This window comes from Rhagoletis zephyria, unplaced genomic scaffold (assembly GCF_001687245.7).
Source record: "Rhagoletis zephyria isolate East Lansing unplaced genomic scaffold, Rhagoletis_zephyria_1.1 Rzeph_scaffold_01313, whole genome shotgun sequence".
Taxonomy (NCBI): domain Eukaryota; kingdom Metazoa; phylum Arthropoda; class Insecta; order Diptera; family Tephritidae; genus Rhagoletis; species Rhagoletis zephyria.
In genome coordinates this window covers 23,249-48,809 of record NW_016158397.1, presented here as the reverse complement: position 1 = coordinate 48,809, position 25,561 = coordinate 23,249, and the positions used below count along the sequence as shown (strand labels likewise).

Sequence of the window (25,561 nt, the reverse complement as noted above, 5' to 3'; positions counted from 1 at the left end):
ATAAAATTATGTGAAATATTTTTCCTTTTTAATCAAGTGCGGGCAAGAAATATCGTTTTTAATGCAATTATTGATATGAAATATTAATTTATCTGTCGTTAATATGTTAATTTAGTGGCCCAAGGATTCGCCGCCAAGCGTTCATTGTAGCAAGCATACTTTTAACGTGCGTTCTGTCAAACCAACGCCAACGCCAACGCAACGCCAAAGTTGTATGTAAACGGGCCTTTACTCAGCAGCGGGTCGATTTTTCAATGCCAACGCACAAACTTGTTCCAATCACAAAGCGCTTAATTTTATATCATGAATTTGTAATAAATCAATTTTAAAATTAAAATCCCTCATAAAACACACGAAATTGCTAAAAAAAAGCCTCCCCGAAGCGATAGAAGACGATGTAACAAAACGGAAAATCATCAAAAACGGTACAAAAACTTTTTTCTGAAATTCGATTATAAATACAACGATGGCCGATTAACTGATCTGTAGCTCGCACCTCTAAATTCGCCTTGACAGCGTCCTTGACAGAGTTGGCATCACTGCTTTTCGCCTTGCTTTTGTCAAGTAAATTTTTTACAAGCTGATTGTCGAAATTCTGTCAAATTCAGTTCACGGATAAAGTTTGCGGAAAAATGAAAACAATGAAAATTTAGAAGTAAAATAAAATATTGTTAGTTACTTGGGTTGTGGTCAAACAAGTGAACAATAAATTTATGTGTATAAAGTGCGAAGCAAACAGTTTACGAAAGTTGAGTTGAAAACCACGGGAGCTCTGCAAACATGAGTGAATTCGAAGCAGCAGGGGTTAATACAAATATCCTGACCCCGAGCACGGGCCAGGGGTCCTTTAATTGTGTTGACAGCAACGCTGATAGTGCACGCAATAGTCCGCAAAGAAGTTCAAAAACCCCTGATAGCCAGGAAAAAATAGAAATTACTCACATCAAACAGATCCGCCTGCCTATTGAGGGCATGACTTGCCAGAGTTGCGTAAGGACTATTGAGGGCACGATATTAGGGAAGCCAGGCATTCTAAATGTGCATGTGGTTCTAGAAGAGAGTGCTGGTTATTTTGACTACAATCCAGAAATAACAGATCCGCCTAAAATCGCCTTTGAAATAGAAGAAATGGGATTCGACTGTCCATATAAAGCTGCAGACGAAACCGTAGAAAAGGCTGCGGGTGGGAGCATAGCTTGTAGTTCTAAAACACAAATACGCATCATTGGTATGACTTGCAACTCGTGCGTTCGCAACATTGAAGGAAACATAGGTACGAAGCCTGGTGTTTTAAAAATTTGTGTAACTTTAGAGGATAAGCGAGCTACGGTGGAGTATGATTCCACCCGATTGACGCCTAGAGAAATTGCTGAAATGATTGACGACATGGGCTTTGAAGCAAGCGTATGTGCTGAAGCTAACGCTGGTGACGTAGGAGTTAGTACACCCAAACACACACCAAAGCGTAGTTCAACACCCCCGCTGAAGCAACAGGTGTCAAATGGATCTCCTGCAAACGCCTCCCCAAAGGCCCACGCAATGGTTTCCGTTGACGAGGCATTATCGAAATGCTTTCTGCATATACGTGGCATGACGTGTGCCAGTTGTGTAGCAACCATTGAGAAACACTGCAGAAAGATTTATGGATTAGATAGTATACTTGTGGCGCTGTTAGCCGCCAAGGCAGAGGTGAAGTACAATGCCAATGAAGTGACTGCTGAAAATATTGCCAAATCAATAACGGAGCTGGGATTTCCATCGGAAATTATTGATGAACCGGGAAGTGGGGAGTCAGAGGTAGAAATTGAAATTGCGGGTATGACCTGTGCTTCCTGTGTAAACAAAATCGAGACGCATGTACGGAAAGTGAAAGGTGTTTCAGCAGCTGCAGTAACATTAATGACTCAAAGAGGTTTGTACATAAGTAAAAGGCAATAATTTGGTAATAGTTTATCTAAATATAAGAAATGCATTTGCCGTCTCTTGAGTAGTAGTCAATTCGGCATCTAGCCAAAAACTAGGAACCATTAAAGTGTGAGTAGTTTGTATACTCATAGCTGGTTTTTGTAAGCATTTATTGTATTGTGCGATACGTGCTTTGGAATCGGCATACATATTTAAGTAGTACAAACAATACAAACAAATATACAAAATGTGAATGCTTACAAATCCAGTTTTTATATAGATACATATGTATACATTTTCCTATGAGCTTTGTTTGATATTTAAAGACTAAAATAAGCTATAACAAAGCTTTCTTAGATATTTATCTTTTATAAGGCAACGTAGCTGTATTAATATTTCCCCCCAGCAGTTGTATTACATAGTTATATTTTAATACAGAAATTAGTGACTCCAAAAATAATTAATAATGACTGTTTGCTTGAAGATTTTGCCGTCTAGTGTTATCTAAATGAGAACTTTTGATATATAGCCGAGGTGAATTACTTTGATTCATGTATGTATGTACCTAGGCAATACGTCTAGTAGGACCTTCTCACCTTTTGCTACACTTAGTATAAAGTTCATATATATGTATGTATGCTTCAGAGGGAATGCCCAAATGTCACTCACAAAATGCATGTAATATGCAATGACATTATGCATGTATAAATAAATAAAAAACCTTTGCTACTTTTCCAAATCTACCCATATATTAATATCATGTGATATCTAAAGAATCTACAATGAACTTATCACTAAGCCGTTTGTTATCACAATTATCTAAGCGTCGATTGTAGGTGTTCATATATATAGATACATATAACATTACCTACTTATGTATGTATTTCGACATATTTCAGACATTGCTTGGCTTAAGCCCCGCATCATATCGCGCTATCAATTCATGCATATGATAACATACATATGTATGTGCGTATGTATATGCATTTACGCGTACATAATTAGAATACAATGAAACACTAAGAAATCTAGCGCATTCCTATTAATAATGCGTATTTGAAAGCAATATACATAAAATATTTCGAAATCGGAATGATGCATGTGTGTAATTTATTACCGATGTATCGTCATTACAAAATAAAGCCTTATTTCTTATCACTCCTTGCAAAATAAATATATAAATATATACTTTAGACATCAAATAAATAAAAAAGTCCCCATTGTGATGTAGGTTGGGTTTAAACATTACCCAGTAGAACGCACTTCAGAAGGCCTTTTGGAGGAGTTCTTTTAAATTTGGTTCTTTAATTTATAAAAATCCTACATCTTTGAAGTGTTTGCTTAAGGTTTATATCAAATATGTGTTATTGCAACTTTAAATGTTTATTTAAAAGCCAAACCATATAAATTTATGCATTCGCGTAAATTGTAAATGGATAAGCCCTTCTAGAAGGCAGGCAAGGAAGCACTTTTTTCAGTCCTTCTTGGGTAGGCTCTTACAGTGGCTTTCCTTAAGAAGGCCTACCTAAATTATCTTCTGGGTACCCTCATAAAAGAACAGAGGTGGGCTTGTCCTTATCTGTAAAACCATACATTCATATGTAAATATCGCACATCGTCTTCAAAACTGACACAACTCAAAATTTGGCATTTCTGAAATAATGCGCTAAAAAACGTGCACAGATATTTTATTTACCTTCCAGCAAACGAACAAGTTTTTTTTATGATTTGTTAAAAAAAAACATAAGGTAAAGTCCCTCTTGCCCATATGATTATCATGTGCTAGGAAATAGTTTTGCGCATTTTCTGATAAACGTGTAATTTTGAGTTGTGCCCCCGTCGAAGACGGACTGTGATATGTATGTCCGGAATTTCGCCCACTCTTGAACGCTGGTTTACGCTAAAGTATTAAGAAAATAGTTTACAGGAGTTAGGCTCGGTTTTATGCAGAACTTACTAATATTATTTTTATTTGCATTAACTTAGCAACTATTCCATCGTTACACATTGGTGCCAAACCAATTAAATTTGTGTCAAAAGTAACTAACCATGGGTTTATTATCAACACTGGCCCTACCTGCATTGACCATGTGTATTCAACTGTAGGCAAAGTCTATAATACTTTAAGGAATTTACGAATGTCTGCTCCATTCACACCGATAGAAATCAGACGTAAACTCGCAATCCAACTTATAATGCCAATTATCTGTTATTCTGAGGTAGTCTACAGCAGGTTAGATTCACAATCAGCTCACAAATTAGATGTAGTATTTAACCAGATCACGCGCTATGGGCTAGCAAAATATGAGCATATTTCCGCTTGGAGAACGCGCCTACTTGGCTGCGAAATTTCTGAATATCTTAAAGCTAGAAATTGTATATTCCTTTTTCGTCTCATGACAGATAAGGCACCCAAATATCTATATGAAAAATTAACGTTCCTCAAATCTACTCGAGTAAAGGACTTGACTGTTCCTACCTACAATTATCTCTGGATCTGGAACTACTCTGTTAATTACATTATGATACTTTTAATTAGTCTTAAGTAATTTTTGCTGTTTTAGTTATATGTATGTATGTACTGTTATGAATTTTTTGTTGCGATATAAAAGATCTTTCTTTTGATCTTATTGTGCTAATCATTTAATTAATAAATGAAAATGAAAAATTACAGGAAAATTCCGATATAATACCGAGTTGACTGGCCCGCGCAGCATATGCGAGGCTATCGAACAGCTGGGCTTCACGGCACGTCTGCTCAATGGCAAAGACAAAATGACGCACGACTACCTGCAACACAAGGAAGAGATTGCCAAATGGCGCAATGCCTTCTTGGTATCTTTGATATTTGGAGGGCCCTGTATGGTTGCCATGATCTATTTCATGGTCGAAATGGGAGACAAGGGACATGCAGCGATGTGTTGTTTGGTTCCCGGTTTGTCGATGGAGAATCTGGTAATGTTTTTGCTCTCCACTCCAGTACAGTTCTTCGGGGGTTGGCATTTTTACGTGCAGTCCTTTCGCGCAATCCGTCACGGTACCACAAACATGGATGTGCTAATTTCAATGGTCACTACGATATCCTATCTCTACTCTGTGGCGGTGGTCATAGCAGCTGTGTTAATGGAACAAAACTCCTCACCCTTAACATTCTTCGACACGCCTCCTATGTTGCTGATTTTCATATCCCTGGGTCGCTGGTTGGAGCATATTGCTAAGGGGAAGACATCCGAGGCTCTTTCGAAACTGTTATCATTGAAGGCGGCTGAGGCGCTGCTGGTCGATGTGACTCCTGACTTCGATATAAAATCGGAAAAGGTTATACCGGTAGACTACGTACAGCGAGGCGACATTCTCAAGGTTATACCGGGTGCAAAGGTGCCGGTGGACGGTAAAGTTCTTTATGGTCACTCGACTTGCGATGAAAGCCTCATCACGGGCGAATCAATGCCAGTGGCCAAACGCAAAGGTGCAGTAGTCATTGGCGGCTCGATAAACCAAAATGGCGTGCTACTCATATCTGCAACTCACACGGGTGAAAATACAACCTTGTCACAAATTGTGCGCTTGGTCGAGGAAGCGCAAACTTCCAAAGCGCCCATACAGCAGTTGGCCGACCGTATTGCCGGATATTTTGTGCCCTTCGTTGTGGTGGTATCGACAATTACGCTTATCGGTTGGCTGATAGCTGGCTTCGCTGACCCGAACCTCGTGCCGGTAGCAATGGAACACAAAATGCATATGGACTCTAACGCAATTGTCATTAGTCATGCCTTCAAATGCGCTTTGAGCGTACTCGCTATTGCTTGTCCTTGCGCGTTGGGTCTGGCCACTCCAACTGCGGTAATGGTAGCCACAGGCACCGGAGCCATCAACGGTGTGCTGGTCAAAGGTGCTACAGCCTTAGAAAACGCCTACAAGGTATGATGCCTGCATAATTAGATGTATAATATGTACATATATGTATATTTTTTGTGTTTTAGGTAAAAACTATTGTCTTCGACAAAACCGGTACCATAACGCACGGCATGCCAATGACCTCCAAGCTAATTATGTTCGTCAAACCCGCAGTCTGCAGCTTAGCGCGAGCGCTCACCATCATTGGCGCTGCTGAGTCCAACAGCGAGCATCCAATAGCTTCTGCGATTGTGCGCTTCTCAAAAGATGTGCTGGGCTTGCAAACGTTTGGAAAGACACAGAACTTCCTTGCCGTGCCGGGATGTGGCATAAAAGTGACCGTTCTGCAGTATGAGCAGGCGTTGCGTCAGGCTTGCAATGCAGAGAAAATTATTAATTACGAAAATAACTACCGTTCCAATCCCAGCTCCACACACACCGAAAATGGCGCCAGCATTGAAGAGCTGATACCACAGTTACTGACACGCAAATCCATGGAGCTTCAGCAGCAACAACAGCTTTTGCAATTAGATGAGACCTTACCCTCTGAGGCCGTATCAACCGTGCTGGGCAGCGAGATAAATGTTCTGATTGGCAATCGTGAATGGATGCATCGCAACGCCATATCGGTGCCAAATGAAATCGATAACTGCATGAGCGAGGAAGAAACAAAAGGTCACACGGCTGTGCTGTGCGCGTTGAATGGTCAGCTCATCTGCATGTACGGTGTGTCAGACCTAGTCAAGCCTGAGGCGCATCTAGCTGTTTACACGCTGAAGAAAATGGGAATCAATGTAATCCTGCTAACGGGTGACAATGAAAACACTGCTGCAAGTATAGCGCGCCAGGTAAGTTATCCCATAAAACTAAAAAGCTTGTACTGATCCCAACTCGATTTCAGGTTGGCATTAAACGGATCTTCGCCGAGGTGTTACCCTCGCACAAAGTGGCCAAAATTCAGCTCATACAAGAAAGCGGTGCCCGTGTCGCGATGGTTGGCGACGGTGTCAATGACAGCCCCGCTCTGGCTCAAGCCGACGTTGGCATCGCTATTGCGGCAGGCACTGACGTGGCGGCCGAAGCAGCCGATGTGGTGCTGATGCGCAACGACTTGCTGGACGTGGTGGCCTGCCTCGACCTGTCGCGCCGCACCGTGCGCCGAATACGGTACAACTTCCTCTTCGCCAGCATGTACAACCTTCTCGGCATACCGCTGGCGTCGGGCATATTTGCACCCTTCGGCTTCACGCTGCAGCCGTGGATGGCGTCAGTGGCGATGGCAGCCAGCTCGGTATCAGTGGTCTGCTCATCTCTAATGCTAAAATGGTATCGCAAACCCTCGGCTGCTTCGTTGCGTACACCCGAGTACATGAAACTTCTGGCACAAGAGCGCGACAATGAACTCGAACCCGATCAGTTGTCATTGCATCGAGGCCTGGAAGACTTACCACGCGCTAAGCTAAACCGCTCTAATAGCTCACTTCTGTCACGAATATTCCTACACGGCGGCGATAGCATTCGTTACGATCACAACGAAGGCAGCCTACTGGAAACAGAAGGTCGTGATTTCTCCCCGAAAATTGTTAAGTCGAAGAATATCCGAAATGTGACCGAAATGCAGAAGCTTTAAAGCGATGAAAGGCAAGTTTTTTGTGATTGTCCGTAGGTAGTGAAGTGTAGAATTTGTTTTTGTTATTTTGTATGTTTATATTTGTATAACTGAGAAGTATGTAAATTTTAAAAATAAGAAGCGCAACGTAGAGATGTTTCTATCTTAAGCCCTCTGTTCTCCGCTATTGAACAAAATAACGATCACTATTTTTTTACATAAATTAAGGTGCATTTACTTTGTGCATATGTTTGTAAAAAGATATTTTTTCCGGGGATCCAAATCGCTTTTCGAAGAAAAAATTTTCGATAAGTTTATATACATAGAATATTTTTCTAACTTTTGCCTTTCTACAAAAATCCAACCTGAACAAAAAANTACTATTTTTTTACATAAATTAAGGTGCATTTACTTTGTGCATATGTTTGTAAAAAGATATTTTTTCCACGGATGCAAATCGCTTTTCGAAGAAAAAATTTTCGTTAAGTTAATATACATAGGATATTTTTCTAACTTTTGCCTTTCTACAAAAATCCAACCTGAACAAAAAATCCTAAAAGGTACGATAAGCAGCAGCAGTATGTAATATACATAATATGTACGCAAATATACGAAATATTATTCAATATTATTTAAAAAAGTGTTACACACATACATACAAATTCAAACTATATATCTGTGCTCATAAGCAATAACCGCCTAAGTCGAAAAACCTGAATTCGAGAAAAAACGTTTTAAACATTTGGATAGTAATGTTAGCCTTATGGGGTAACAAAAATATTTTCGTCTTGAACTTTTCGACAGCCTAGCTGCCGAGATGGCGATTTCACACACGCCTGGAATAGTAGTTGCACAATACGATAGCATATATAGCTCAATTATTTCTTAAGTCGACTTAGGCGGTTATTGCTTATGACCACAGATACAATACATGCATATACACATATACATATTCATAGTCTCCATATCGATTTAGAATAAAGACCCTATATCAGTGAAAACTTCCCAAACGCAATTAATAATGTTTGCGGTGCCAATTAACTGCTATGTGACAGCAGCAGCACCACAAAGCCTTTATCGTTTATTTATCGTTTATCAAAATGTTAGAAAATACGAGTAGCGTGAAATTTTTGATAAGAGGAACATTCTTGTGTTTTTCGAACAGATTGGCATTTGTGATGTGTACTGTGTGCACTGTGGGATTAAAATTTAGTTTCATATAAAATAAAACAACAAAGCATAGTAATACACAACTGATAGCTCAAATTTTGATGTTTTAAGAATTTAAGAAATGTACTTCTGATGACTTCACTATATTTTGAAAATGCAATTTTAAAATGAAAATGTCTTGGGAAAATGACCTGATCCAGAAAAACGGTATACAGATCCGTAATCTTCGACCCAAAAAAGGAGGAGCTAATCAGTTCGTCGGAATATTTTTTTTTTTTATGTATGTTACCGCATAACTTTGGACCACGTCAACCGACGATAATTCGATAATTCTATTTGCATCGGAATGGTAGTGTCTCAAAGGTGGTGTTATACTAGTCTGGTTTAGATCCGATCAGTGGATCATGAAATATATAGTGGGGTGTGTTTTTTGCTAAAAATTACTTGTTGTCATTTGTTGTCCCTACAGTGCTATTTTTGATTCGAAAAAAATCTACTCGTCATTTGAAGTTTCATTAGAACTTTATCTCTTCCATTTGCATTTGTTTTACATGTTTTGTTAACGCGTTAATACCAACTTTGTCGTACCCTATTTAAACATGTCTAATATCTTCAACGTGACAATGCCAGCGTCGTGTTGTACAAGTTTTAATTTCATCTTTTATCAAAGACAGTGGTGGTGCATAGGTGCTGTATGAAAAAGTAAACACAGTTGGTTAAACTTAAATTGTTACCGTGTCTCTCATTGGTTTTTGTATGGTTCGATTGCGGTTGCCCTATAAATATTTTGCCATCTTATTGCCCAAATGGGGCGCTGAAGGAGAACAGACACTGGCTGAAGCCACAATTAATTACTCGTGGCACAATAATTTCAATGAACTGCAGTTGATACAACAGCGCAGCTGTTTTCTTTCGACGCATTGTTTTTTTTTTTTTTTTTTTTTTTTTTTTTTTTTTTTTTTTTCGCCCTTTTTTTTTTTTTTTTTTTTTTTTTTTTTTGTTAACATTTCGTGCACCAAAATCAAACTTAAAGTAAAATAACAACACGTGCGCTCCTGCCGCACTGGCAAAAAGTATTGATGCGAACATGTTAAAATCTACTTACAGATATGGGGAAATCTCCGGAACCATGTGCTTTTAAATTAATTTTATTAATATAATTTCACTTTTTATAAAAAATAGGACCATTTTGATAACAAATTTGACGATTTCTTTTAGCTTATTTAATTTATTTATTTTTTGATAGTGTCATTTTTACTTTTATAAACAATCAGTCATTAAAAAATGAATTTTGCGGTCACTTTGGATACCTTTGGTACTTTTTTGAGTATAACTTTCAGCGCAAAATTAGGGCATTCAAAAATCATGGCAAATAGTAAATGTAATATTGGAAATGTACTAGGCATTGAGAGAAATAGGTGCTCCTCATTGGAAATAAACTGTAATAATTTGAAATCTGTCCCTCATAATTGTCAAATAGTTATTATTTTTGGTTCTTTTCCATTTTGCATTTTCAGCAATTAATTAATTGTTTTTATTTCTGTATATGATATTTACAATCAGTTTTACAAAATTTGATATACACATTGCACTTGACCTTTTTAAACACCGTTACACACCTTTTAAATCACGTCCTCTAGATCTTACGAGTTTTAAAAAATGATAATTTTTACTTATAACTCCTTAAGCATTTGAGGAAAATTAATCACACGAGAATTTTGAATTTCCTCAATGGATTTCAAAAAATTTTATGTATAATTTATTTTTGTGTGTTTAATTAAAAAAATTACGTTCTTTTTAGCGTTGAATCGCACTGTTATGGAGATTTGCCTATATACTTACAATTTTTCGATGAGGGATATTTTCCATTTCACGCTAAATAAACTTCGATCCAATTATTTGCATATGTAATCGCAAGTAATTTTGTTTTATTGACTCGAAATTTCTTAAATTAGTTTCTAAACGATATCGAATAAAAAGTAGTAACTGCAAATTAGAGCTCATAATTGCTTTCAAACCATGTGGGTGTCACAGGTTCTTTCATACACTTGCCCTGGTCATTGTCAACATGAAATTTCCCATAACTTCAACAAACTGTTCAACATTCCTCTATTATCTCCATTGGTGAGCGCTCCGTGCTGTTTTCCAATTTTGTTTTTGTAATAGGATAGACATGAAGGTTTTCCTTGAAGTCCTTAATGTCTACAATTGTGGTAGCGTCACCGTCTTTCGGTATGAATCGCACATCCAATTTGCTGGCCAAAGCATTGAATAGCTCCTCGTCGTCGACCTCCGATTCAGCACCACTGCTGCCTCCGCTGTCGTCATTGGAGTTCTCGCTCCGCGTCGGGGCGCGTTTTACGCGCACCGAATCTTTATTGCCAATAACTTGCACCGACAATTTACGCAGATTGGTGCGTTCGTTGCTCAGACAAAAATCGATAATATCTTGTTTGGTCAGCGCGCGCAGTACCTCAACCTCTCGCCGTCTCCGATCGAACACGTACTCCTCGGACGTTATCTCCTCCCAATTGTGAGACACTTCCTCAGCAAGCGAGATATCTACTACCTGCTTGATTTTGATTAGGGATTCACGCACATGATCGAAGTCCTCTGGCGACATCTCTTCCAGTATTTGCAGCATTTTGCCACGGAATACCTCAATTCGTTCGTCCACGTGAGCTGCGCTGAACTTCGTTTCCTGTGAATTGACCGCGATGGAGTAGCCAATTATGCCGTAGTTCATACGCACCGAAGCAGATACATAGTACCCCAGCTGTTCCTTTGTACGGAGCGTATCAAATAATGGCTCCTCGACGAACATCATCAGCAAATCCAAAATGCTCTCGATCCGTAGAGAACACGGGCCAATTTGGTAGAAATTGCAAATAACAGTATTTACGTCCTTCTCATTGAGAGTGCCGCAGCGAATAAAGTGAGAACCTTGTGGCAACTGGACGGTACGATTCTCGATGTACTTTGTCTGAAAAATTAAAATTGAATGACAACTTAAAGAGTTTTTGAAGTGCTTCAGCTTCTATGTCATAATACCTCTTTGATGTTCCGACAATTGAGTGTAGTTAAGACAGAGTTCATGACATTGTGTGCGGACTCCTCCGTTAAATTGCCCTGCATGAGAGTCTGTAGATAGAGTTCACTCGTGTAGGCATCGGCGAAATTTAACACATCGTTCAATGTTAGGCTATCTAAACACTTGTATTTAGTTATCATGGGCCAGCGGATGTGTTCCACAATGCTTAGTCGTATGTCCCTTGAATTGAAAGTGTATATATATAGTTATATGTCATATAGTTAAAATTTCGAAGTTGATGTACTTATTAAGAGTCCGAGGTTTAATGAGCGAATTGAAGTAGGCTTTCTTCTGGTCTGTTTTGAATATATTGAACAAATCTTCCGTTATGTGATCACGCATTGACACCATAGCTTTCGTTATGATGCCCACCAACAAATGCAATTTTTCATTGTATCCATTCACCTTATTGTTTTTAATAGGTTCTTATTAAATGAAGCTAGACAAAATTTTGTCAGAGTTTGTAATACCTTTAGAATAATTCCTTTCTCGGCAGTGTAAAACTGATAGGAAAGTCCTGCAACTGTAGCTGGGTACAGTTCCTCACTCAACCTAAATTTTACCAGCTTCTCATAAAGTACACACAAAGCATCGCTGTAGGATTTACCATATAATTTCAGTTAATTTAAGTAAGGCAGAATTTCTAAATATTTGTGGTACTTGCTTTTTGGGATCCATTCGCAATAGCGGTGATATGAAATAAAAGTACATATATGCCTCGGGCAGCAAGAACTTGTCGTCCTGTCTGAACCACAATTCGCAAATATCCGTTTGGAGTATCTTCTTCGGGGCCGTTGGGATCTCTGGTTTGCCATTTTCATCCCAGTGCAAGCGGAAGTCATTTGAGATAAAACGATTTGGCTTTGGCAAGAACAAGTCAGGTATCGGTTCTGATTTATCCCAAAGGTCACGCCACTTTTGTGGCATTTTAATTGTCGTATAATCAGTACCGAACCACTTTTCCTTTTTGTCATATGCGACTCCCTCATATTTGTGTTGCGAAGTGATCATTATATTGAACCTGAACTCGTTTAAATGCTTCACCACCTCTTTAATATGCTCTTCGTTGTACTCGTAATATAACTCAGTTCCAGTGAGAATATCCTTTGGTGGATAATATTTCAGTTGTACTGCCAATTTCTCGACATTGTCCAGAGCCGGGCGCTGAGATTCGAATCTAAAGTTAGTTGCCTCAATTTTTTGTAACTCGGTGTACGCATCTTTGAATGGACCACAAACGGCAAACAGTTTTATGAAGGCAAAACATGCAGCAAGTACCTAAAAACGAAATTATGTACATCATGCCATGGGATAACGTATGCTTGTACCTCATCGAGATGCTGAAAACCACGATCAGTTAAGAATATGCCGATAACAAATGAAGAGTAAATCGAATTTGATTCGAAACCACTCTCATCAATGCCCGCAGTCAGTTCTAATCCCCATAAACGTTTTCTCAAATAGGCACACAAACTGCCCTCCCCTTCGAATCCTACCAAATGTGAGATAAACTGATCTGGTTTTGTTTTATAGAACTGAAACGAAATAAAACAATTATTAAAATGTTTAATTAAATGTACCCATTAGTTCAAAATGTTTGTACCAAACCTTAATCATTGACGGCAGTACCCATGTAAGCTCCAGTTTGCATATATTTTCCACGGGTTTAACAAAAAATACTTCTTCGAAAAACTCGTTACGGAAAGCGTTGCGGTAGTCGTACGGCGACAGGTTAATACCTGGAAGATCGTTGCTTGGAATGCCCGAGAAGTGTTTCACAACCATTTGCTCCAGTTCGTCAATTGGCAAGCGAGCTTGAACACAAACACACATACGGTGTGCACTGTAGTGCCGCTTCTGGAATTCATGCAGTTTTGCATGCAGCTCGTCATCACTAATGCCATCCTTGAGAGTTTTTAGATTGCCCCATGGAAATGTGGCGTGCGGATAGCCGGGTGTGGCATATGCTGCCACAAGCTGATCCCGCCTGACTTCATCATCGAGTACGATTTGTTGAAACTCCGATTCAACAGAATCTCGTTCACGCGTCATGGCTTCTTTTTTCATAAGCGGTGCTTTCAGTAAGGCCGAGAAGTAGTCCATACTGCTATCTAAATGCTCTTCAGATACTTCAAAGTAGAAGCAAGTCTCTTCGAACTCTGTGTGAGCATTGTCAAACCCGCCGCATTTTTTTATATGTGCATCGAATGCATTTTCCGCTGGGTATTTATCGGAGCCCATAAAAATCATATGCTCCAGGAAATGTGCTAAACCTTGATATTCTGCAGGTTCCGTAAACGATCCGACATCTACCAGCAATGCACAGGCTGCCAACTTTTCATCACCTGCAATACTCATTGAATTTAAATTTGAAACGATGTTCTGTATTGGATGACTTACCTTCTTCTGACTCCAAATCGGAATCACTTTCACCATTGTCCGTTGTGGAAGTGCTCATGGACTCTTCATCTTCGCTGCTGGTGCTACTACTCTCTTCGGCGCAGGAATCTCCAGTCGAATCATAAGAGGAAGATGAAGACGAAGAGGTCAGACCGCAGTGTGGAATAGGTGTCGGGTCTGACACCAGCAATGCACGTATACCATTGCTCAGTAAGAGTGTTCTGGAAAGTAAACAAACGTTTATAACGCACATCCTTCTTAGCTTTCCAATTGTTTTGGTAACTTACTTGTAATATTTTTTGTCACTTTCTGACTTATCAGGAATTTCCAAGTATGTCACGGTTGATTCTGTATTCACCATGTCTGTTGCAGAACAATTTCTAAAATATCCAGGGCGCGTAGGTGCTGGGCTACGGGGAATCAAACTGCCCTTCAGAAGCCTATTGAAACTCTTTGATAATGGTGTGGCCTGTTGTGAAGGCTTACAACAATATGTAAATTTTACGCGACGTTGGAAAGATGCCCCTGCTGTTAAAAATTTTCGAATAAACATAAACTTTTTAACCTCACTGTGTTGGAACTATCGAGGATTTCACGCTCAAAAATATTACCTGTTTACTTTTGCGGCTAATGGTTTTAATTTTGTTACAATTTTTTTTATAAAAATTTAAAATGTCTGAAACGTAATTACAATTTATTGGATTTTTTCTTAACCAAATTTGCCGCAACCTCCATTGAAAAATGAAAGCAAAGTGGCCAAAAATAAAATCATACACTAATGAGTTTTTCTTGTCTGTTTACTTTGACGTTTAGTCCAGTTCACAATTTCCACACGGGCATTGTTGTGAATGAATGAAAGCAAATGTCAGTTGGAAGCTTTGTTTCTTAACAGGTAATTATTACTAATTTCTGCTGGAAAGCGTTTCTTAATCAAAAAACTAGCAGCTCTCGTTCTTACGCTATGCTTTTCTAGGCTCTCCTGCTAATTTCTAGCTGCTGTCAAAATAAATAAAAAATAGGTTTGTATAGTAACTTCTCCAGTAAAAGATTGCAGCGAGAGCGTAAAATTGAGAAGAGGAAAAAAACTAGCAGAAAAAGATATTGAACACAAAACTAGTAAAAACGTGCAATTGAATAGTTGTTGCACTGTTTTGATATTCTGCTGTAAACATTTTACTATTTATTAATCAGTTTTTAACTCTTTGCTTTAAAAACAAGCACTTACACAGTCCAGTACATCATTAATATTTTGATTTCCATTGATTTTACTTTTGTATATGCGTTGGCGTCGCTTCAGGGTTATAAACCCTAAGCATGGCCAGAGGCCGCCTACGAAGAATGAACTTTTTCAATAGAAGCCTCTGGGGTCTGGGGTCCTCGCGTTTGTGTAGAAGAAATATCATATATCCTTGGCGGCACCACTCTTGTCCGGCAACACGGAAAGCTCAAGTAATTGCCTTTACTTACTCGAAACAGGCGAACACGCAAGTAAAAATTGTGATTTTTTTCCAATTTTTTTAAGGGCTCCCTAGGGACCTATAAGTGGCCTTGGCAGTTGGGATTTACATTTTTCAAAATAGCAGTTCATGTCCTCTCTAAAATGGGGTGTGGGAGGTGCGTTTATGCACATTTACCAAATGCACATTTACGCGAATTCGAAGTTGTATGCTTTTGACGAGCAGCCGCGTTCCAGTCGCTTATTCAGATCTGTATCTAGCACGGAGAGGAAATTATGCTAAAAAACCTACTAAAAAACTAAAAAAAAAATTTAACTACAAATTTAATACAAAAGCTTGAACTGTTCTATCCATAACCAAAAATTTGCTTGAGTAATATAATAATTTGTCGGTGTTATCAATAAAAATTGCCTAAAGTAATTATGAAACTAAACAAACATAGTTGAGCACGAATTGGGCCAGATTTCTACCAGCAGAACATTGATGTTGGATTAGCGGGTCTTTTTTTTTATCAAAACAATGTAAAATAACAAATGAAATCTCCATCGCCGATCACTGAAACGCAGCTAGCAAAGCTTACGCGAAAAATCAATGCTGCTACTTCTCATTAAACCATGTTCGAATTCATGAACCAAAAATACAAGATCACGTAAGAACGCGACGTTGTATTTGTAACTGGTTTTGAGAAAAAAGTTTGCGAAAGCGGGTTCGTCAGCTGAGCGTTTGTTTACATCCCAAGCACCACTATTTTACACTTTTATTCAAGTAAAGAAGAGTTAATTCAACATGACAACACATTTTAAAGCATTTTGTTGCATCATTTTACCTAAATTGTGCGTTTAAAGTGGCTGACAATAATTTTGGCTAATTTTGGTTTTCGTTGTTTTCTTTGCTTTGTTTACTTTTCGCTCGTTTTCCAGTGAAACAAGATGGCGTAGAACCCGCTAAAAAAAATCGACTTTTTTCACTCTCTTGTTCTTACGTGATCTTGTGTCTTTCGTTCATGTTATGATCTAATTGGTTCATGGAATTGTGTTATTTTTCAGAGATCACAGGGTTGCTTTTAGCATATAAATTCTTAATGCAAGAATGGAGTTGCAATTAGGTGACGAAATTTGAATGGACAAATGTACATTTAAAGGAGCATTTAGAGCTAAATGCGCTAAATATGCATTTACGCGTAAGCGAAAACAGCACATAACTTAACTTATACCGTGATAGCGGCTTTGTATACCTGCGCTCGCACTCAAGGCTCGTTGTTCACTTCGAGTTGCCGCAGTATTCGGCACAATATTGAAATTTTCGATAGGAAACGTATCGAAATTAAGAAACAAATTATAATTTAAAACTTTAAACAATATAATGATAATAATATACAATTGTAATGCACTTCGGATGCAATATAAAAAAAAAATCGTTATAAAAACTGAATTGGCATATTTTCTTCATGAAGAGGAGTGAACTCCATTCAATTTCCCGATGTAATAAAAGTTGGTCAATTTTTTACCATTTGGTCCATTTTTAGGTCCGAAAAATAAATTGGAAAAGGCAACCGTGCCCATGAGCTAGGTAAAATTCTGACGTTTGTATTCACCACGAAAAATGTAAAATTTTTACTTTGATCTGTCAAAATTTCCTCTTCTATTAATTGGCACAGGCCCTTACAATAAGGATTAGTAAGGAAAATGTGAGAGGACGGTGATTTTTGTAGAAGTATTAGTGAATTTCAGTACATTATAGAACCCGCTAAAAAATCGACTCAACTCCCTTGTTCTTGCGCGATCTTGTGTCGTTCGTCCATGGGAAAGAGTCATGAACCAAAAATCACGAGTTTCGTTTTCCCCGAACCGGTTCACTTTTAATTTTTGTTTTCCGTGTATTTACTATGGGCGGATTTAAAATTTTCAGGTGATTTTTTTTTCGGTTCAATTTCAAGATACGGCAGAATAGCTTTTTGTTTTCTTTCCTTCTCGCGTGATATTGTGTCTTTCGTTTATGGGAAAGAGTAGCAGTAACAGCTGATTTTAGTCGTGTTTAATGAGCTGCTCTAGGTTACGCCAGGTTAAGATATCTCACAAAATTGTGTTTCATGAGGGTATTTCCTGCTTTAACTTGCTCTTCTTTCTGTTTCATGAGCCTGCGCTAAGTGTAACTGGAGCCACTTAGAGCACGATTTTTTGCCCCAGCTTTTTTGATGCAATAACTTAGAGCACGATTTTCTGCACCAGCTTTTTTGATGGAGTAACTTAGAACAATCAACTGTTTTGAGAATTTCTGCCTGAAAAGTGTTGCATGAGATTTCTTATCTGAGTTGCTTTAACTTGATCAATTTTTTTTTCTCTGTTTCTTTTCGATTTCGATTTTAATAAACAGTACTTTTAAAAACGACACTGCCACTGCGCTCTTGTAGTTTGGGCTTTACGCAGAAATGCTGAATGCAATGCCACCCTGCAGGACCGATTTTAGGAATGTCATCCAAAGCATAAAAGCAAAAGAATTTCGGAAACAGTGGGTAAAGGAAAAAAAGTAAATTTAAGGTCTGCCGTTTAGTGAAAATTATAAAAATTGTTCAGAAAAGCGATATTATATATAGAAATGTACTGTCAATAATGAGGCGTTTACCAGACGTGAAAGCAACAAAAAATTAAATATAGATTTCTCGGCACCATATGAAATGCCATAATGTTGACGATGACACCATACGAATAAAGAAAACAATCCATTTTACGCGACGGTAAGTTCTATCATTACTTATCTCATACAAAGCAGAGGCTAGCGACAAAAAACAGCGAACCAAATAGATTTAACCTAAAGTACAGTCGCTGACGCAGAGGGCGGACGCAGTAATTGTGCGGCAGTTTGCAACACGCCCGCCCACTAAGCACCTCAATACCGTAGCGATACAACGGAAACCACCAACACAACAGAACAACCACAAGTAATAAGGCAACAATATTTAATATACCAAGCATTAATATTCAAACAACGCACATATTTACACATTGGATGTGAGGACGGTGACATTAGCCAGAGGAAGAGTGATAATAATAACAATCGTACAATAAGTAATTAACACAAAATATGGCTAGCATATCCGACCGGAAACGAAATACGTTTTTAAGTTACGTTGCACCCTCTCCGGGAGATGTAAGTACCATGAATTTGTAACACTAGAAATGGTTACGGGGCTTAAGGCGAACGAAATTCATTACTGGCAGGCCTATCACAGATTCCGAGTGAACTCCCGTCGTAAAAAAATCTCCCGTCATGAATTAGGGAGAATGGCTATCAGCAATTCCGACTTATTTGTAGTTACTGCTGCCTTTGGTTTTTGTTTTGGTTTAATAATTCTGAAGCAAAATAAAATAACACGAAATCAGTGATACCAATCTCACGAATTTGGAATATGCGGGAGTTTTTCGTGATCACGACGGAATTCATAATAGCAATTTCCCGACGTTGTCCGACGGAATTGATGATAGGCCTGTAGGTCTTGCATTGACATCACTTTTCCGTCAAAATCATAAATCCCGCTTAATTATATATTTTTTCTATTTAATAGATTCCTAGACAAGAGGGCAGCGATGATTGGCTTCCAACAGAGCTGCGTGACCTTCATTTAGCTAAACCGCGTTTGTTACCCAATGAACTTGTTGTAGCATCAGCACCTGCATACCTTTTTTCTGCGATAATGCCTGCGCCTACTGAGGGCAGTGAACTCGATATGTCGCGACAAGCGGTATTTGGCTTGCTAAGTGTCACGAATTTTAAAATGGCATTTGTCCCCCTACAGCGCCAACAGCAAGAAACTCTTCCACAGGAATCATACCAGGAACACTTATATCTCCAACGCAACGATGTGACACTCAATAATATTGACTACGTTTACCAGTTAGCGGAGGGTGGTAGAGTAAGCGTACGAGCACTCAGCGGCGGTAACAAACGCAAAAAACTCGACGCACAGCAAAAAGTAATGAGTAGCCGCATCACAGCACTTCATATTATTTGCAAGAACTTTCGACTCCTCAAATTCGCCTTCCAGCAGTCGAGGTCTGGTTCTGATTATGGTAAACTTATTGCTTCGGCGCTGGCGCGATTCGCCTATCCATCACGCCATGATCTGAGTTTCGCATACTGTTACCGTGAGCCATATTATTCCATGTTGGGCAAATCTAGCGTGACCATGTACAGCACAAAAAACGATTGGGCACGAGAATTAATTCGATGTGGGGCCAATGAGTGGCAGGTTGTGAGTGCCGAAAATGTGCCCCAATTGCAAAATTTATTACAAGCACCAAAGTATACGCTGCCTCCTCACTTTGTCATCCCTAAATGCTGCACAGTTGACAGATTTCTAGACCTATCCCGAGCATTCTACGACTCACGGGCGGCTTTTTGGGTATTTGGTTATGGTAACGCATCGTTAGTCCGTTTGGCCGAATTGAAGCCTGCGATGCAGCAAGACACTAAAGTCGAGAACGTGACACTTGAGTTGGTAAGAAAATGTGATGAACGACGCACACTTAAACTGCTGCAGTTGACAGATCGTCTTCCTAGTATCCAAGATGTGCAAAGAGCATATCTGAAGTTTCGACGCCTATGTACGCCCGAAAGTCCGCAAGAGTTTCTAATGCAAGATTCCAAATTTTTAACAAATTTAGAGAAGTCGAATTGGATTTTTTATGTGTCACTGTGCCTGAGATACTCATGTGAGGCTGCTGAATCACTGCGATCAGGAACGACATGCGTATTGCAGGAGACCAATGGCAGAGATTTGTGCTGTGTTGTGTCAAGCCTGACCCAAATAATATTAGATCCCTTATATCGGACAATTGATGGATTCCAATCACTGGTGCAAAAGGAGTGGATCGCATTGGAGCATCCCTTTCAGACCCGATTGGGTCACGTTCGTGGGGATGCCGCGGAAGAGGAGGAAAGTCCCGTCTTTTTGCTGTTTTTAGACTGCGTGTGGCAACTGCTGCAACAGTATCCAGACGAATTTGAGTACAGCCAAACGTATCTAACGACCCTGTGGGACGCGTGCTTTCTGCCTATTTTTGACACGTTTCAATTCGATACAGAAGCAGATCGGGCGCGTGCCGTGCGAATTGGTAATCTGGTGTTGCGTCCTGTTTGGGATTGGGGAGAGCAGTTTGCGGAGAAGGACAAAGTTTTCTTTACAAACCCTTTCTATCAACGCCAGCGCCAGGAGCAACACAACCGTCGTTCGATAGCGATACCGGCGGGTGCTATAATGCTACCGGGACTCGCACAAATACCATCAATTAGACAGGGACAGCAGCAACGTTTTACCACAATTAATCCGCAATTGTTTGTGACCTCGTCCACTATACCAAAGGATCGTTACTTGGAGCCACAACACAGCATGGCCGATTTGGCAATATGGGAACAGTGTTACTATCGATGGATGCCTATTCTGGAAATCAAACACGGTGGATTTCCACAGATTGATCTAAATCATCGTCTCCTTTTAAGCAACATCGCTAAGTTACAACGTTGCTTAGAACTTCAGGACTTTGATGATCTGCCAGACATTTACTACGAACGCACTGGTGAAAAGCGGCCACCCGTAGATAACGCTGTTAAAAGACGCAACAGCATTGAAATGATCGATGGCGTGGAACGGCGTCGAAAGACTTCTCTGCCGGCCACATTGAATGGAGTGAACAGCAGTGTGTTGCTGCCAGAAATTTCCTCATTTTTCCCTTTCAGTATAAATACCGGTGAATCCGAGCAATTGATCGATATTCTTACGAATAGCAATGAATTCCTGTTGGAAGGCTCATTTATGGAACGGTTGTCAATCGCATAGCGTAAAAAGCGGGATAACTATGAATCTGAAGCAGCTGAAATGGATTAGAATAACAAGCGAAACTCGAAAGTGCCAGTTGGTTTTTTTTTGTTCATTACAAACGTGAAACGCCTTTAATTTCGAAACTCGTTGGAGACAATTCGCTAAATTCCATAATTGAAGAATTTTTTTTTTTAAATTTACTTCACCTTATACGGGAACGTTGTAGTATTATTAATATCTTTTGCTATTTTAATTTTCAAATGAGATATTTGAGTTTTTATTTAGAAAAAAATGAATAGGAATATAATTTAATACAGACTGTAAATTATAATTTCACTAAAATTTATTTAAATAATGACCGTTGTGTTAACAAAAAACCATTCTTATTCAGTACATACATACATAGTTTTTTATATTATTTGCAAACTTTTGTGCATTTAATAGTTGCGTTGGAAATTATAAGTTTCCTAAAGCAGTGTTTTATATGGTTTTGGTTGTGACCGATATAAAACAACGATTTCAGCCAACTACTAAAATAATAATCAAAGGTATTCGCCGGAATGTCGTTACATTGTAACAGTGTCTCTAAGTAAAAACCAACTACATTTGTTAGCAATACTAAAATATTTATTATATTTTATTAAACACATATATTCTATGCATACACGAATATCTATAACCGAAGTATAAGTAAATGAATATGTTTAAAATGCATTCAATGTATTGATATAAAAGCGATAATAAAGTGAAGTTAAACTAAATTTTTAATATTAAGTACCTTTTGGCGAACTTGCATTTGTTCTAATCAAAATCCACTAGCTAGTAATCATTAAATGATTTTACAAACTCTTAGAGGTATGTACATCCCTGGATTTTCTCGCCATCTCAAAATAACGGCTTTTGTAATTTCCGGTGCAAAACTTCGTGCGAGTTAGCACCGTATTTCAATTGGACGTATTACAAATCTAAGCTTTATTTCTGTTTGCGTAGAAATGGCACCTCGTGGAAGAAGAAATCGCCCATCTTCAGAGCAGTTGCACCATCGTGCTGCTTACGCCATTGCTATCATTATCGCCAATATGTTATTAGGTGAACATCGACAACACTGCATGCGATTACTGCAGATTCATAACCCCATTCAGGCATACGTGAAGATATTGGAGCTTCTCGCTTTAGCCGAATTTAATCATAGCCAGAGCACGTGCAGAGCCGAAAACAACCAAATTGAATAATAAAATAAATAAATTTCTTTAGTTTTTTATTTTTTAGGTAAGGAATATCAAGTTATGGATTAAGAATTGGATATTTGAGGCTAACAAAACATTGCAATAATTTTCCCTATGACTAATATATTACAATATTATATTCTTTACTTATTTTCTGTACTACTGCCTTTTGTTTCATTTTTGTCTAGATTTTTTGATTCCGTCAGTAAAAGTGATTCTATTCCAACTTTCTTCAACTCTTCTATCAAATCGCCACTTTGATGCATTTGCAATAAAATATCGCAACCGCCAACGAATTCTCCATTAATATAGACCTGGGGGATAGTAGGCCAATCGGAAAATTCTTTTATACCTGAAAATGAAATTTGATTAATATGAATACCGGAAATGCTTTATTTTAAGCCTTACTTTGGCGCAACTCGTCGCTTTGCAGCACATCGTGAGCATCATACTGAACACCATGCATGCGCAGTACTTGCACCACCGCATTGCTGAAGCCGCATTTGGGTGCTTCCGGGTTACCTTTCATGAAGATGACAACCTTATTGGTATTTACAAGCTGTTTCAGGGAGTCTTTGTTGAAGGTTGTCTTGCCAGAAGCTGTAGACGCGTTTTCGTAGCGTTTAAGCAGAGGTACGCGGTGCGCAATAATGCTCTGTCGAAAAAGTTGGCGTAGTATCAATCTTCCGGACATTTTCAAATATCAACTTTTATTTGCTTTAAAATTTTGTTAAATAACACGAATTTCGATTACTTTTTCATCTCTTCGCCGATTTGACAATCAGCTGATCGATTATCACATATGCTTTTGATATGTTTTGCTCTTTTTTTTAAGTTATTTTTAAGTTTGCCACATTTTTCAAAATTGTAATTTTGTAAATACATAATTTTGTGCTTATCATAGCTTTTCATTAGAAAGTCTCAGCTTTAATAAATATAATTAACAATTTCAATATAAAAGGGACGGTGTTATCACACACACACGCTGCGAATGGTTTGTGTAAACTTCCGTTTAAAACTTTTTATAAACCAACATGTGGCAAAGCAAGAGAATTGCCAAAAATTGCAGTCCAGTGGCACCTTTGTTGTGGCATTTTGCGCCGTCTTTGTGAAATTGGTTTGTTTTATTAAAAAAACGAGAAGAGGTTTTCAACGAAAATATGGCGTCCACTAGTTCTGGGTCAACTCCATCATCTATTTCCGTAGAACAAGAGCCCGTATCAGCACCGATTTGTATGATTGTGCTCGGCATGGCTGGCTCTGGAAAGACAACATTCGTGCAGAAGCTCACACAGCTCTCATTTAATCATTTCAAGCCATATGTGATAAACCTCGATCCCGCGTGTCGGGAAACTCCTTACCATGCTAATATTGACATTAGGGACACGGTTAATTATAAAGAGGTCATGAAACAGTATAAGCTTGGACCAAACGGTGGAATAGTAACGTCTTTGAATTTGTTTGCTACGAAGTTTGAGAAGGTGGTTGAGTTAATCAGGCGCGCTGGACAACAGGGTCACAAGTGGTGTATACTGGATACTCCAGGACAAATTGAGGTGTTTACCTGGTCCGCCTCTGGTACCATAATAACTGAAGCATTAGCAACTATTTTTCCAACAGTTGTGGTCTATGTGATGGATGTTGTCCGTTCTATCAGCCCAACAACATTTATGTCCAACATGCTGTACGCATGTTCCATATTATATAAATCACGTTTACCTTTTATCGTAGCACTTAATAAGGTGAGTCAAGTTAAAAAAAAAATTTAAATTGCATTGCATGATTGGTTTCTTTTATAGATCGACGTTCAAGATCACGATTTCGCGGTTGAGTGGATGACGGACTTTGAGGCTTTTCAGGAGGCGCTGGAGAAAGAACAAAATTATATAAGCAATTTGACGCGAACCATGTCACTGACGCTCGATGAGTTTTATAGGAATCTGCGGACTTGTGGAGTATCGTCAAAAACAGGCATTGGATTTGATCGCTTTTATGGTTTAGTAGCAGAATGTGCTAAGGAATACGAAAGGTAATACTAATTATTTTTTAGTTATTACGTTTATCTTAAAATATCACTTATTAAAACTATTGTAGCGATTATAAAGCGGAGTACAATAAATTACGAGAAGCAAAATTAAAAGAAGAAACACGAAGAAAGGAAGAGGAATTAGCAGCGATTGCGAAGAGCAAGGGCGAGGGAACCGAAGTGCCATTGGGTGGTTTTGTGGAGGAGGTAGATTAAATGTTAAAAAATTTAATGTGCATTTTATTAACCTTGTCTTATTGTAGGTTCCCGTTGGTCGTGAACTGACCGATATTTACTTGAAGCATCCGGGAAATGAAAGTTCCGAAGACGAAGAAGGGCAAGAAGAGGAAGCACCAACATTTAACGAAGACCACATAGAGGAACAAAATTTCAATCAGTTTGTAAAAAAGCACACAGACGCTCAAAAGGATAAAATAAACAAAAGTGAAATATAAAACATAAACAGGTAGGTTCTGCAATTCACTACCGAGTGAATTTCAACCCCGGCCAATTTGAATTCAAAGCGCATTTTATTGAAATTCACTCGGAAGTGAATTGCAAAACATGTCTGAATAGCTCTGTTCCCGTATAGTCAGAAATATAGGAAAAGCTGCTTCGTTCTTAATAAATCTTTTATGAGGTGGCGTACCAAACACATTTTGGTGTAAATTCTGCAAAATTTGTAAATATCACGTATGCGGAGCTAACTAGACTACTAAAATTTAAATGAAAATTACGGACTGTTTTGCACCCTTAGGTTTCCGGTTACAATTTCTGACTAAATCCTGGAGTACTGGAAGATACTACTTGTATTTCGATGGCTGAGTGGAAGATCGTCCAATCTAGATAGCCAGTTCGAAAACGCCCTATCTCAGAATTTGGTTGAAGAACGCTTATCTCAGAATTCGGTTCAAAAACACACTATGTCAAACGAAAATACATTGAAATTGTGCCGATAGGGCGTT

General features: G+C 38.7%; 5 protein-coding genes and 1 long non-coding RNA gene across 6 annotated transcripts; 3 read left to right on the top strand and 3 right to left on the bottom strand.

The window, feature by feature from the left end:
* Positions 1 to 592: 592 nt before the first annotated feature.
* ATP7 (copper-transporting ATPase 1) lies at positions 593 to 7,479 on the top strand. Its single transcript, XM_017616982.1, has 4 exons — positions 593 to 1,912; positions 4,580 to 5,826; positions 5,889 to 6,650; positions 6,704 to 7,479. Exons 1-4 carry the CDS (start codon positions 781 to 783, stop codon positions 7,430 to 7,432), a joined length of 3,870 nt encoding a protein of 1,289 aa, XP_017472471.1. The 5' UTR covers positions 593 to 780; the 3' UTR covers positions 7,433 to 7,479.
* Positions 7,480 to 7,703: 224 nt separating this feature from the next.
* Positions 7,704 to 8,080, bottom strand: LOC108363590 (uncharacterized). The gene is made up of 2 exons (XR_001847636.1): positions 7,951 to 8,080; positions 7,704 to 7,776 (listed from the first exon to the last, which is right to left on the bottom strand). It is a non-coding gene; the product is annotated as an uncharacterized LOC108363590 (long non-coding RNA).
* Positions 8,081 to 10,476: 2,396 nt separating this feature from the next.
* On the bottom strand, positions 10,477 to 14,908 carry Nrd1 (Nardilysin). The gene is made up of 9 exons (XM_017616977.1): positions 14,360 to 14,908; positions 14,073 to 14,293; positions 13,281 to 14,017; positions 13,001 to 13,207; positions 12,337 to 12,950; positions 12,143 to 12,266; positions 11,917 to 12,077; positions 11,633 to 11,852; positions 10,477 to 11,564 (listed from the first exon to the last, which is right to left on the bottom strand). Exons 1-9 carry the CDS (start codon positions 14,623 to 14,625, stop codon positions 10,680 to 10,682), a joined length of 3,435 nt encoding a protein of 1,144 aa, XP_017472466.1. The 5' UTR covers positions 14,626 to 14,908; the 3' UTR covers positions 10,477 to 10,679.
* Positions 14,909 to 17,092: 2,184 nt separating this feature from the next.
* On the top strand, positions 17,093 to 21,636 carry LOC108363585 (myotubularin-related protein 10-B). The gene is made up of 2 exons (XM_017616978.1): positions 17,093 to 18,676; positions 19,092 to 21,636. The coding sequence occupies exons 1-2, from the start codon at positions 18,611 to 18,613 to the stop codon at positions 21,360 to 21,362; spliced, it is 2,337 nt and encodes a 778-aa protein (XP_017472467.1). The 5' UTR covers positions 17,093 to 18,610; the 3' UTR covers positions 21,363 to 21,636.
* A 949-nt stretch (positions 21,637 to 22,585) lies between these two features.
* LOC108363588 (glutaredoxin-related protein 5, mitochondrial-like) lies at positions 22,586 to 23,378 on the bottom strand. Its single transcript, XM_017616981.1, has 2 exons — positions 22,979 to 23,378; positions 22,586 to 22,922 (listed from the first exon to the last, which is right to left on the bottom strand). The coding sequence occupies exons 1-2, from the start codon at positions 23,262 to 23,264 to the stop codon at positions 22,714 to 22,716; spliced, it is 495 nt and encodes a 164-aa protein (XP_017472470.1). The 5' UTR covers positions 23,265 to 23,378; the 3' UTR covers positions 22,586 to 22,713.
* Positions 23,379 to 23,689: 311 nt separating this feature from the next.
* LOC108363587 (GPN-loop GTPase 1) lies at positions 23,690 to 25,485 on the top strand. The gene is made up of 5 exons (XM_017616980.1): positions 23,690 to 24,312; positions 24,370 to 24,599; positions 24,665 to 24,803; positions 24,860 to 25,062; positions 25,354 to 25,485. Exons 1-4 carry the CDS (start codon positions 23,731 to 23,733, stop codon positions 25,049 to 25,051), a joined length of 1,143 nt encoding a protein of 380 aa, XP_017472469.1. The 5' UTR covers positions 23,690 to 23,730; the 3' UTR covers positions 25,052 to 25,062; positions 25,354 to 25,485.
* The last annotated feature ends 76 nt before the right edge of the window (positions 25,486 to 25,561 follow it).